This window comes from Phoca vitulina, unplaced genomic scaffold (assembly GCF_004348235.1).
Source record: "Phoca vitulina isolate PV1807 unplaced genomic scaffold, GSC_HSeal_1.0 scaffold41, whole genome shotgun sequence".
NCBI lineage: Eukaryota > Metazoa > Chordata > Mammalia > Carnivora > Phocidae > Phoca > Phoca vitulina.
Window position 1 is genome coordinate 14,808,073 of NW_022589744.1, and position 13,671 is coordinate 14,821,743.

Here is a 13,671-nt window from a genome sequence, read left to right on the forward strand (position 1 = left end):
ATTTTTCTCACTGAGCAGATACTGTTTTATTTTACTTTTTGGCCACATTCAACATAACATTTTCTGTGAAATATTCCTCAAAAACCTACATTTTCCTTTCTGCATGACATTTCATCATACAAATGTATGTATTGTGCTTGAAAATTCTCTGGTTAGACACTTCAAGGTGTTTACAGGTTTTAAACGTTATCAACAACTCCGCTCTGGACATGCTTGCCACACATCTGTGCCCACACTTCTGAGGACAAGCTGCTATGCCCGAAAGCCAGGGTCACAGGTTCCCGGCCCGGGAACCTCCTCCAACAAGAGCTCTCTCTTGCTCTCCCAGGGGTCTTACTTTGCTCTGAGCTGTGGTCAGGGGTCCCTGTGTCCTTCCTTGAATCGTTTCTTCTTTGCCTCGTCCCGTGGTGTGACTCCCCCCCCCCCCGGTGTCCCCTGGCTCGGTGGGCCCGCTTGCGGAGCCCACGGAGGCTGCCGTGGCCTGCACCAGGCCTAGGGCACCTCCCAGCAGACGGCCTGCCCCAGGGCGCCCCTCAAGGCTCAGGAGGAGAGGGGCCCGCTTGGCCTGCCTGCACGTAGCAGCAACCACACGGACGTTTCCTTGCTCTCCAGCTCACCGGAAGCTTCCACCCGACGGGCGGGAGATGAAGGGGCGTGGGCCCTCCCAGCCTGCGGTTAAGAGCATGAGTCCTGCTCCTGCGTGATCCTGGCTCTGCCTTTACTCTCTCCCTGTACGAGACACCTGGCAGGTGTTGGAGGATTAGATCTAACCGTTCATTACAATGACAGCAAAGGGGCTGGGGAGCCAGAGGCCGTGCCCCTGCATGTCAGCGATTGATGGCCATTGTTGGCAGGTGGATACTGGCCAGGAGGAGGCTCAGCTGACACAGCTGGGGGGCTCACCTGTCCTTCCGGGAGGGCGGGGCTGCTGTCTACCTGGCCGGCAGCCTGAGGCGCCCCATCCCTCCCGGACACCTGGGAGGAGGGCAGCTTGCTCCGGGCCTGGTTATAGCAAGGAAGTGGGGAGACAGGGCTGCAGCCAAGACTGTGCTCAGCCGGGTCTCCTTGGGAGGTCCTGTCTGATGCTGGGGGCGTCCCACTCATCCTTTCTCTGGGAAGTGGGGGCAAGACTACCTGCTGGGAGCAAAACTAGGGGCCCGCGCTGTACCAGAGAAGATAAGGAGCATGGTGTGTGTGAAGTCACCTGCTAGTCCTTCTGCCAGGCTGCACTCGTGGGGCCCCAGACCCCCAGGCCCCCGGCCACCCCTGCAAGTGGCACACACACTACCACCGATGTCCAGCAGAGGGCAGTAAAGAATCTTTGTCCCACAAATTTGTCCATTATGATTGACTGCCCCAGAGATGCAAGTCTAGCTCTTTAAAGGGGATACTTTTTCCAAACTGTTCAAAAAACCCCCTGGGATCTGGAGCTGGGGTCCAGAGGGAGGGCAGGCACGGGTCAACCATGGGTCTACAAGTTAGTGCAGGAGCAGAACTGACGTCCCAGGAGAGGCCAGGGTATCTCAATAAGAGTGAACAGTCCAGGAGCAGAGCTGAGGGAGTCCAGGGAGGCTGGTTGGTCCATCTGGTGACCAAAAAGAGACTTAGGAACGGGAGCCCCCGTAGGGCGGCAAGCACGGGGGGCAAGGAGGAAGGTGGGAGCCCCTGTGAAGACCCGGCTATCCCGGACGGTCCTGGCAAAGAGACAGGTTGAACTTGCCACAGCATTACTTAGAACAGGAACACTGGTGATAGACTGCAAGCCCAGAGAGGAAGGAATCCGTTTCCTTCACCAAAACATACCAGCTGTCTAGACCAGCCCCCGGGCACTGAATTTAGAACTGTGGGACAGGACGGAAGCAGGAATGCTGACAACAACCACGACTCGCTTCCTGGGTTATAAGTATAAGGGACTATTACACGGCCACTAAAAATGACATGAGCATACAAGTCAAGATTGAGCTCAGTAAAAAGTGGCTTACAAACATATGTGTAGAGTGTGATCCTGTCTTCGGTTTGGGCAGAAGGCGGTGGGGGGGGGGTTATATATATAAAGACTAGAAGGAAGGAGAGGCGGACCTTGTGGCAGATGCTCAAGAACATGATAGGCCAGCCAGTTCATTTAGAGCCCCCCAGGGAAAAAGAATGTTCAGACATGTTTCCTTTTGCTAATGCAGGTGACACATCTTTCCAAAATTGACGGCGACATTGCTCAGACCACCCTGGACATCACAAACACCAACTGCAGGCTGGACATGCACCAGAAGACTCTGGTCGAGCTTGACAAGGAAGTGAAAAAGGTCAATGACCTCATCACCAACAGCGAGAACGAGATCTCTAGGCGCACAATCCTGATCGAGAGAAAGCAAGGCCTCATCAACTTCTTCAATAAGCAGCTGGAGCAGATGGTTTCTGAGCTGGGGGTAAGACCTCCGGGCCAGGAGAGGTTGCCCCTGGTTGGTATTTGTGCCACGAAATAGAGCCACTCCTTTCCCCACCCCTTTTATGGGTGACATGGCAAGAGCGCGGAATGCCCCAAGTCAGGGGCTGCCTGTGAACCTTCTCCTGTCAAGGTCCAGATAGTAAATATTTCAGGCCAGTCAGTCTCTGCCGAAGCTACTCACCCCTGCTGTCACGGCCAGAAAGGCAGGTGATAAGTAAATGGGTGTGCGCAATAAAGCCTTATTGGTGGCCCCTGGAATCTGACCATATAACTTTCACCTGGCACCAAATGTTCTTTCTTGCCAAGCAAAGGCAGCAGGTGGGATCTGACTGCTGCTCTGAGTGATCTGATGAGTTTGAGGCTTGAAGTCCTATAGGTTACCCTAACGTGGGGGCACCCCCATGGGCTTCAAATCCAGGAGTAAAATGGTCAGCTGGGGCACGCTTTTAGGTAGACCCTGAGCACCACAGAGCCCTCTCAAAGCTGCAGCCCAAATGGTCAAGACCCTGGCCCGTGACGGTCTGCTCCTAAAAGAAAACTTGCAAAGCCCCTTTGAGGGACAGAGGCCTGCCAACCCTGCCCTTGGCCCCACAAGGCTGTGGCGTGGTGGGGAGGGGGCCACCGGCCTCCTGAGACCCATATCTCCCACAGCGGGTCGGGGGCATACGGTGGGACCCTTAGTGCCCCCGAGGAAATGCCCCCTAGTCCTCACACAGATGCATGATCTCAGGTGGGGTCCCGGCCCTCCTCAGCTCCCCCGGAAAGCAGACCTTTGAAAACAAGGAGGCTCGCTTTGCTTTTTGGTGAATATCACTTTTAGGGGGAAGAAGTGGGGCCTCTAGAGCTTGAAATCAAAAGGCTGACCAAGCTGCTCGAAGAGCACAACACCAGCGTGACGCAGGCCCAGGTGACCTGGCTCCGCCTACAGCAGGAGATGGTGACGGTAACTCAGGAGCAGGAGGAACAGCTGGTGTCTCTGGACATGCTCAAGAAGGAGATGCACATCCTGGAGCAGAAGAAGCTGCGGATAGAAAGTAAGCGTCCGGCGTCTGCAGGGACTCCTCCAGCCCAGTTCCCGGGGAGGGAGCTCCACGCTTACCCTGCACGAGGCCGTGAGAGCAAACCACAGGCTCACAGCGCCTTGTGTAAACATGAGCCGCTGCCCTGACCACCAGCCCCGTCGCCAGCACGGCGGAAAGATCGAGAAAATATACTGGATTTGTTAAGTTCGCAGACTGAAGGGTGCTCCCAGAGGGGCACGGAAGGTTTACCGTCCTGCCGAGGGCAGGGCAGCTGGGCTGGAAATGCAGACATGCAGCAAGGTGCAGCTCCTGGGGGCTCGCTCCCCTGCTCAGGGAGTAGGGGACACCTCTCGCCCCAAACTCGGGGCTGTGGGAAGAGAAGCTTTCTTCCCAGGGAGACAGGGGACACCTCACGCCTCAAACTCAGGGCCTTGGGAAGAGAAGCTTTCTTCCTCTCCAGCTGAACTTAGAAAACTGTTCCAACAGAGACTCCCCAGCCCCTGTCTTGCCCCAGGCGGTGTAAAAACCAGGGGTCTCTAATGTGCCAGGGTACCCGGAGGAGGGAGATGGGCGGACACCTTTCCTGGCCGCCGTCTACCCCCATGGCCCCCCACTGAGGCATCCGGGTCCCACCTGGTCCGACCTGGGTCTCTGACCAGAGATCCATGCAGGTCAGCCCGGCCATGTGGCCCTATGGGAAATGCTGCCTGGTGGTCCGGGGCCCATTCCTCCTGGACACCTCAGGCCCAGAGGCCCTGCTGCCTTTCTGGCCTGCCCTGGGGGGCGCCCAAACCCCTCTTGGAAATTAGGATGGTTGTTTTCTGCCCCCTGCCCCTGAGCTGGGCGGGGTGGTGTAGGGGGCAGGGCCCGCCTTTCCTGGAGACCCAGTGTCTGAGCACCAGCCATGTCCCCACAGGTTGTTCTCAGTGCAGGGGGGGTTCCCCCCCATCCCGCCCCCCCCCCCCCGCCCACCTGCTGGCTGTCCACACAGGGGTCCTTTCTGTTGCCTCAAAGGGCCAGGCTTTGGGAACGGAGCGGCCAGGAAGAGGCCCCTTCCCTCTGGCCCAGCTGGGCCCTGACTGGTGTGGGGGCTACTCTGGGAACGTGGCTACCCCTGCGCCCCCTCTGCTGCAGACAAGATCGCTCAGGAGAAGAAGGAGCAAAAGGAGATCGAGCGCCACATGAAGGACCTGGACAACGACCTGAAGAAGCTCAACGTGCTGATAAGCAAGAACCGGAGCAGCTCCGAGGGCCTGCAGCAGGACAGCCTGGTGATGGAGAAGGAGTTCGTGCGCGCGCTGAAGGTCAGGCGCTCCGCCGGACTCGGGCACGCGCGGGCGCGGGAGGGAGGGCGCACGGTGGGCGGGCGCGCGTGTGGGTCCTCGCGTCCCCCGGCGTCCCCCCACAGTCGGCGGCACCCCGTCCCGCGCAGGCCTCGGAGAGGGAGACCATCGAGATGCAGGAGAAGCTGAACCAGCTGCAGGAGGAGAAGGCGGCCACTCTGAACAACCTGGTGGAGGCGGAGTGAGTGCCCGGCCCCGCCCCCGCTCCACTGTCACCGCGCCCACCGCCCATCCACAGCTGCCTGGGCCAGTTCTGGAGCCCACACTGGGGGCGGGTCCCAGCGAAGAGCAGGTGTCACCGCACGGTTCCAGCCACCCGCCCTCGCCTGCCCAGTCTTCAGGGGAAATTGAGTGGCTTTTTTGTTGTTGTTTGTTTATTTGAGAGCGAGAGCGAGCGCAGGAGCAGGGGGAGCGGCAGGCAGAGGGGGAGGGAGACTCAGACTCCCCGCTGAGCAGGGAGCCCGAAGCCGGGCTCCATCCCAGGACCCTGAGATCATGACCTGAGCCGAAGGCAGACGCCCAACCGACTGAGCCACCCAGGCGTCCCCTTGAGTGGCTTTCTTCAGGATAAAGTTTTTAAAAATTATTTTATTTTTATGATGCCTGGCTGTACGAGTAACCACCCCCAACTGTAGCATTCTAAACTGTAACAACGTGTGCAAAGTAGATGAGGAAAATCACACATAATTCCAACTCCCTCCCTTCACCGGGAAACCACGATGCATATATCTTTCTTGTCTGCTTGCTTTTTAAACAAAAATGGGGTTGTTCTCTATGCTGCCCTGTGAAGCAGTTTTATATATTTCCCGTGGACCGACATTTCCAATGGGAGCGTCAGAGCCCGCGCAAGGCTCCTTCCAGCTCCGCTGAGCCCGCTGCCTGTCCAGGCGGCTGTGAGAGAAGGGGCCGGGCTTATAAACCACAGAAATGTATCGCTCACGGCTGTGGAGGCTGGTCAAGGTCAAGGTGTCAGCTTGCGTGGGTGAGGGCCTCTTCTGGGTCGCGGGCTTCCTGCTGTGTCCCCGCGGGTGCTCTGTGGGTTCTCTTCTCTAAGGGCGCAGATCCCATTCATGAGTCTGCACCTCGTGACCTAGGCACCTCCCAGAGGTGACACCTCCAAACACCATCACGCTGGGCGTCGGGGGGCGGGACAAACACTGAGACCAGGGCGCTGGCATCCGTCTTTGCTGCTATGGGAACTTCTCTTAGTTGAAGTATAGTTGATGCACAGAGTTCCGGTGGCTTCAGGCGTAGGCGCTGCGTGCACCGCAGTGTAGCTGTCCCCCGCAACGTCACCACGCGACGCCATGACGGCAACACTGACTGGGGTGGGACAGCCCCCTTCGCCCTGGGTTGGGTGGGCTGGCAGGAACTTGAGAGAGCACCTTGGCCCACCTTGACCTGCAGGTCACAGAACGGGGAAATTTGTGTCTGTCTGACAGTGAAGCCCTTCACTCAGTGCCTGGGTATTTAAACACGCTAAGTGAGAGAGAGAGAGGGTCCCAGGTCCCGGCCCCCTGCTCTGAGCCACCCCAAGCTCACTGCGCTCAGCCTCTGCTCACACCTGCCTTCCAGCTGTCCACTGTGGGTCTCGATTTGGAGCGAGTCCTTAGAGCATGAGCTCGCAGAAGCATCAGAAGGAAATCTCCTTAATTTCTCCAGCTCTCACACTGCCTCTCCCACCTTTAAAGACACCAGATCATGCTTTGGGAGAAAAAAATCCAGCTGGCAAAAGAGATGCGTGCATCGGTGGATTCCGAGACCGGCCAGACAGAGATCCGAGCCATGAAGGCGGAGATCCACAGGATGAAGGTGGGTGGGGGTTCTGGGGGGCTTGGCCTCACTGGGAGGTGGGCCCCCCGGGAACCCCATGGGCCACCCTGGCCAGTGGCATGGACGCCATTCCCCGGGAAGGGCACTTGGAGCACAAGCACTGTGGGCTGTTCTCTTGCCGACCTCCCGTCCAGGGTCCATCCACTTGGGTTCACAGGATCACAGACACAAGACACACACAGTCATGTGCGCGGTGTTTTGCGAGACACTGTTTTACCCTCGCCCCATGCAGTCAGCGCACTCTGACAATTCTGAGGGCTGGTGGGGACCCCTGAATCCCACGACCCGCTGGGGAGAGACACCCCACTGTCGAGGAAAGGTGTCTCGCCCGGTAAAACGTGCTCAAAGAACACGCCCGTCTTTTCCCTGGGAGCCTCGCTTTCTCTCTACCGTCGTCCTGAGCTGGATTTCATTACCTCAAAAAAAGGTTGGTAATTAAATCAAGGCTCTCTCTGAGCCTTAGGATACAGTAAGAGCAGGTACTAAAATCAGGCGGGCAGCACTTCCACAATGCCGCTTTTAATCAGGACCCCTCTGTCTATGGAGTTCAGAGGAATTCTGATCAAATGCATATGCTACTGATAAGTCTTTAAAACACTCCACTTAACTGACTTTTCAAACCACAGAAGCCACATGTGCTGGCCGCAGCAGGCCAGACCCCCCCACACGCTTGCGCACGCGCACACGGGTGTGGCCGTCCCTCCACCCGCGACTTCCTGCTGCTTCCTTTCCTTCACAAAAATAGGATCTGTACGTATAGCTCAGCAACTTATTTTTTAAAAAAACAATATGGACATTAGCCCGGTTTTAACAGTTACAGAACGTCCTACGGATTTATCCTAACTTCTCGGAGCATTCCCAGGGTGATGAGAATCCAGATTGTCCCGGTTCCTCGTGCTTGCCATAATATCCTTTCTTACTGGGGTTGGTTTGTTTGTATCCTGTAGGTTAGATCCCCAAAAGTGGGGTTACAGGGCGGAGGAGTGTACATTCTTGACCAGAGCCCCACAGATCACTTCTCCAGGAGCTGCTTGAGGACGGCTGTGTCCCAACAGCCTGGGCACCTCTGGGTGTCATTGGCCCAAGAGCCTTTATTTTTAAATTGAGGTGTTTAACTGAGCCCTTGGTGGCACAATCTCATGAGCTGTGACAGAAACATACAACCACATAACCACCCCCCTTTGTGATACCCAAATCTGCGTCACCCTCGAGTCCCCCGTGCCTCCTGGGCTCCGCTTCCCATGTCCCTGTCCCTGACTCTCCCAGGATGTCACAGAAGCAGAGCCCGTAGCATGAATTATTATTGTGAGTGTGGCGTTTCTCACTCCCCATAACACGTCTGAGGCTCCTCACGTTGGTGAGGTCCAGCTCTGTTCTCTGTGCATCATTCTGGTGGCGCATCTGAGAAATCGTTGCCCGGCCCAAGGTCACAAAGATTTTTCTCTTATGTTTTCTTCTAGAAGTTTCATACTTCCACATTTTCTATTACGGGGTATTGAGCACGCGCCTGTGTGTGTGTGTGTGTGTGTGTGAGCACTTCCTCAATTTCCTATTTCCATTTTCTTATTTCTTGGCAATTTTAGGGAGTTTTTGCATATCATGGTTACTAGGCCCCACCTTGGACACCTGTCCCACCCGTTCTCCCTCTCCTGCTGCTGGCCTTCGCGCTCTCTGCGCTGGCTCTCTCCCCACTCATGGGGCCGTTACTGTTCATGCTGTAAGTCCTGTCTGTCTCTCTGCATGGCTTCTGGGTTTCCTGGATTGCTCAAGATGGTCCCCGCAGCTTGAAGTGACACAAATATGTTCCCAAGTTCTCTGCACATGTTTGCACGTCTTTAGATCTTGAATCCACCTGGAATTAATTTTTGGACATGGCGTGAAATAGGGGCCCATCCCTGTTCTCTCAGCTGGGGCGTGAGTCGTGCTGGCGTCCCCAGATAATCTGTGCTCGCTTGCTGAGCCAACGCGGAGCTGACAACAGCCCCCCCCACCCCATCTGTGCCGTCCCCATCCTGGGCTCCCACCACTGCAGACTTTAAACGCGGCTGGGCTAGGTCTCCCACCACCATCTTGACCTGGGGGTTCCTGCCTGTTTATCCTTTTTTATTCTGAATCAGATTCACTGAAGCAGAACATACACACAAGGAGATGTACTTATTTTCAATGTCTGGCTGGATGGGTTTAGCCTGGGCCCACATCTCTGCCCCCACGACCAAGACAGGACACTCCTAGCACTCGAGAAAGCCCTCATGTGGCCCTTATAGTCAGTCTCCTTGACAACCAGGGCCCCAGCCCTGGTCCCACAGACCCTTCACATCACCATCTTCCAAAACCACGACTAAGAAATCAACGTTGGTACAGGTCCCTGTTCTCTTGGCTACTGTCTCTTTTCTGCTCCAGAATCCTGCCCAGGCTGCATGTGGCGGTCCTCGGTCTGCTAACCTCCCCTGGCCTCTGACAGTTTCTAGTTTCCCCATTTGTGCATTCTTTACATGGACCTTCCAATCATTCTGACCAGTGCGCAATGGCTCCAGATCCCTCTGTCCTCGGGCACGTTCCCCTTGCTGTCTCCCTGCCGGGTCAGGGCTCTGCGGAGGTCATGGAGACGGCGCTGGCCACTCTCCCTCACGGCCCCTCTGCCCCGTGTACCCAGGTCAGGCATGGGCAGCTGCTGAAGCAGCAGGAGAAGATGATCCGTGACATGGAGCTGGCCGTTGCCCGCAGAGAGACCATCTCGACTCAGGCCAAGGGGCAGTCCAAGGTGGACAAGAAATTGCTCACCCGGACGGACTTCCACCACCAGCAGACAGAGCTGCGACGCAAGATCAGGGACATTCACAAGGTGGGGGCCTTGCGACAAGGGGGGAGCATGCCGTGGACCTGGTCACACTGTCCTTCCAGCCTGTTTCTCAGCACTGCCCCTTCTCCTGCCCTGATTCCCAGAGCTGGAGTCAGGGCTGCTGTGTGGCACTGTTTTACCAGGCTGAGAAGTGGCAGTGGGGCGCTGCGGGGGGAAGGAGCCTGGCTCTGGAACCAGACAAGCCGGCTGTCCCCTGCACCCTCTGGGCCTGAGCCCCATGACCCACGTGCCGGGTCTGGGTAAAGATGCAGTGGCTGTCACTGGGCCCTTGAGGGGGGCTGGGCTAGACAGGCCCTTTCTTTGGAAATCTGTCTTGGGTTTAACAGAAGAGCTACACAGAGCAGTGCCACCCAGGGCCAAGATGGCCAGATTTCAGCCCCTTACCACCTCACAGAAATGGCATCAGGGACACACAGCGTGTTGAACCATGGCTCACGTGTGAGTCCCTGTGTCTCTGACCCCGACTGGGTGCCGGGGACAGGCTGATGAGCACTCGGAGGGTCCACACCCTCGTGCACCAGGCCGTATCAGCAAGCACGTGGTGTGTGCCCTGCCCAGCACCCACTCCCTCGGCCGTCGCCAGGCTCTGGCTCAGACTCCCTCAGCCCCCCGCTACCTTGGGCATATGTGGGACCTTTCTAAGCCCGCGTTTCCGCCTCTGCCAGGTGGAAATATGAGCAGTAACCCCCTCCCGGGTAGGTGAAGGCTCACTTGAGACAGAACCTGGTCTCGGAGCCCCACTGGGCTCCAAACAATCTGTTCCGCTCGAGGCTCGGGCATGTTGCCTGACAGCTCTGTGCCTCAGCTTCCTGACCTGTGAAATGGGTACTCACCTCGTGGAGCTGTCCAGAGGATTACATGGAGACTGTCAGGATAGCGTCTGAAGGTCTAAGTCCTGTACCGGGAGAGATTAACTGAAAATGACAGGCTTGACCGAACTGCTCATTTGGAAGTTACTGGGGGCAGCAGAATGGCCTTTTCTTGGTCCTTGTTGGCCAGTCCTCTCTGCCACGCCGGTCACTCATGATGTCCATTCCTCTCCACCCCAGGGCTCCCCAGCTGCCACCTCTGCCCTGCCCTCCCCGACCCCCGCTCAGCTCCAGCTCCAGGTGGGCTGCATCCAAGTCCTCCTGCCACACACTCCCCCACGTGCCACACACCCAGCAAGACCACCAGCGTTTGTGCACAGACTGGCCCTTTGCACATCCCAAATTCTCCCGTGTCCCCAGCTAGACCCTGAGAGTCACTCTGTCACCTCTACTTCATTTATCCACTGGATCCCACCAGCTGCTTCCCCACCAGCCCCGGCTGCCCAACCTCACTGTGATGGAGCCAGGCCTCCTCCACTCCCACCCCCAACACCCCCCACCCCACGAGGCCTTAGCTCCTGCCCCAGGCATCTCCTGCTCCCACTCTTGGCATGCAGCTGCCCAGCTGCCCCTGGTCCCTGTGCCCTTGCAGGCAGACCTGCTTCAAGCGGGGGACCCCCATTTCTCTCTCCCAGCCACGCCTGCCTTTGGGGAGCAGCCTGCAGTGTGGGCTTACCTGGGCCCTGGCGTCTCACTGGGACTCACCCCTCCAGGTCCTGGTTCCTGAGGGGCAGGGACTCCTTCTGCCCTCGTGGGGATCCTCCCCGGATTGTATCCTTCTAGCCTGACTCTGCCCACTAAGTAACCAGGAGGCAGGGTCCCAGGACGGTCCCGTCTATCTCCCAGGCCACCGAGGAGTGCACCAAAGCCATCTTGGAACTGGAGGAAACTCAAAAAAACCTGAGCAGCTCCCTCTTGGAGAAGCAGGAAGAGCTGTCAACAATGCAGTCCAGCACCGACGAGCTCGAGGCCGACCTGGACCGGCTCTTGGCCCTCAAGCAACAGGTAGGCCAGTGCCCCGAGGGACGAGGGCCACAAGCAGCCAGGCATGGAGCCTGCCCCTCACAGCAGCAGTGCGCCCTTGGGCAAGGCCTCCTCCTGATGCAGTTAAGCTCAGGGATCCCAGCACTGCCCATCGCTCTGTGATCACTCACTCACCTCACATGCCCTAATAATCTAATAATATCGCACATCTTTTATGGGCCAGGCCCTGCTCTGGGTGCTAAGGCTACAGAGCAGGCCTCCTGAGGGAGGACAGAGGGACACATGATAAACAAAATGAATGAAAAAGATAGCTCGTGTTAGGTGGTGATAAATACTCCGGAGAAAATAAAGGAGAGAAAGGGCACTGGTGGGGCCGGGGGGGGGGGGGGGGGGGGGGGTTAAGTAGGGTAGTTCGAGAAAACATTTGAGTCCAGACTTGAAGGTGGCAAGGGAGTGAGCCGGCTGGGTAAAGCAGGTCAGGAGACCACTCTAGGGGCAGCCAGAGGCCAGCAGGCTGGACCTGAGGGCAGAGAGACCCCACCCCATGCTGTGCACGGCCAGGGGGCGGTGGTGGTCTTGACTTTGAGCTCTTCTCAGGGGTGTGGGAAGACAGCGGAGGGTTTGGGGCTGAGGCATGGCTCAGATTTAGGAGGATCGCTCTGGTTCTGATGTTGAAGGGTCGAGGGTAGACAGAAGAGGCCTACTTGAGGTGATGCACAAACCGGGGCTGTAGCCATGAGGCTAGTGAGAAGCTGTGGGATTCTGCATGTAATTTCAGCTGCTCCAGTGGATTTCCTGCTAGACTGGATGTGGTGTGAGCAGAAGAGTGGGGCCAACTGGGTCTGCAGGGTCCGAGCCTGATCAGCAGAGATGGGGGAGGGAGCGCAGGGAAGTGTCCACTGTGGGACCGGCACCCAGCAGTGTCAGATGTCTCTCAGACAATGGGCAAAGGAGAAGGCCCCGCTCACTGCGCATCAGCCCCTTCTCCCCCCGCATTTCCTCCAGTCCTGAGTTTGTGTGGGGGCAGCAGGTGTCCTGTTTCAAACCGCATCACCTCATGCGGGGTTTTTTGTCCCACCCAAGAACCTCTCGGAGCTGGTGGCCCTGCAGACGCGGGCCAAGCACCTCCAGGCTGTGAAGGACGGGAGGTACGTGTTCCTGTTGCGCTCCAAGCAGCTGCAGCTGGCCGAGCACAGGCGCCTGGACAACCGGCTGCGCGTCGTCAGCACCATCCTCGACCACGTGAAGGACGAGTACCCCCAGTTCCAGGAGGCCCTGCTCAAGGTCAGCCAGACCATCGCCAGCAAGCTCCAGCCGTCTGAGTCCCCCTAGAGAGCAGCCTGGCCCCCCCCCTTCCCCGGCCTGCCCCCCCCCCCCCCCCCCCCCCCCCCCCCGCCGTGGAAGAGACCAGAATTCTGTGTATCAAGCCATGTCCACCCTCAGAGAGGGACGCCCTTTTAGAGAAACAGGTAGGCCCGCACAGCAGATCCGGATTCTTTCAGCCCCCCAGCAGTTCCAGCCAAGTCGACTCCCAGCGTTTCCGGTGGCATTTCGGGGAGTCTTCCACCCCACGCTGGACTTACTCGGGGTTCGGGAAGGCACCCGCCTCCTCCCTGAGAGTGACCAGAGGGGACCGCGGTGCCTCCTGCTTATGCCCCGGTCCCGCTTCAGAGTCCGATGTGCGATGTCCAGGAGGAGGGCCCGATGGAGAGCGGGGAGGTGCCCGGCGCCCCGAGGACGCACCACCTCCCCAGCTGTCCCCGCGCAGTTCTCACCCCTCGTGTGATCCCCTGGGGTGACTCCGCCCCCGCCCCGCGTCCTGAGCACCTGCCACCTGGCAGCTTCTCCGCGCCGTCCTCGGAAAGGGCCTACAAAACCATTTCACTTTCAAACTTTTCAGCAGAAAAATAAAATTTTTTTCTGAATGCGGCAGAAAGGCGTCTTTATCCGCCAGCGCGTCAGAAACAGGCCCCGCCCGCGCCGCACGCTCGCGGCGGGAGACGCCCCTCGAAGCGCCAGGTCAGGTCGCACAGCCGCCGCTTTCGGGGTACGAAGACGCTTTCCCTTCCCGAACGGCTTCAGTTGACGGGCTACGGAGTGAGCGAGCCCGCGGTCCCCGTCGGGGAGGCCCCAAGGCCGGCGCCCAGTCCCTGCCCGCGCGTGTCGGCAGGTGCGCACCGCTCGTCCTCCTCCCAGGCTCCCGGCGCAGCGGCCGGCGCAGACGGAAAAGCCCCGCCGGCAGGGGGCGCGCGCGGCCGGAGGCGCACACTCTCGCCCAGGGCGCCTGCGCGGGCGGGCTGTCACCCGGTCCGCCCCG

General features: G+C 58.4%; 1 protein-coding gene across 1 annotated transcript in view; it reads left to right on the forward strand.

The window, feature by feature from the left end:
• CCDC40 (coiled-coil domain containing 40) overlaps positions 1–12,686 on the forward strand; it is a 38,615-nt gene extending 25,929 nt beyond the window's left edge. The window contains exons 13-20 of the mRNA XM_032429987.1: positions 2,178–2,423; positions 3,264–3,477; positions 4,600–4,769; positions 4,898–4,989; positions 6,500–6,620; positions 9,295–9,483; positions 11,217–11,375; positions 12,438–12,686. Coding sequence (XP_032285878.1) covers positions 2,178–2,423; positions 3,264–3,477; positions 4,600–4,769; positions 4,898–4,989; positions 6,500–6,620; positions 9,295–9,483; positions 11,217–11,375; positions 12,438–12,686 — 1,440 coding nt within the window. The remainder of the gene's footprint in view (positions 1–2,177; positions 2,424–3,263; positions 3,478–4,599; positions 4,770–4,897; positions 4,990–6,499; positions 6,621–9,294; positions 9,484–11,216; positions 11,376–12,437) is intronic.
• Positions 12,687–13,671: the final 985 nt, after the last annotated feature.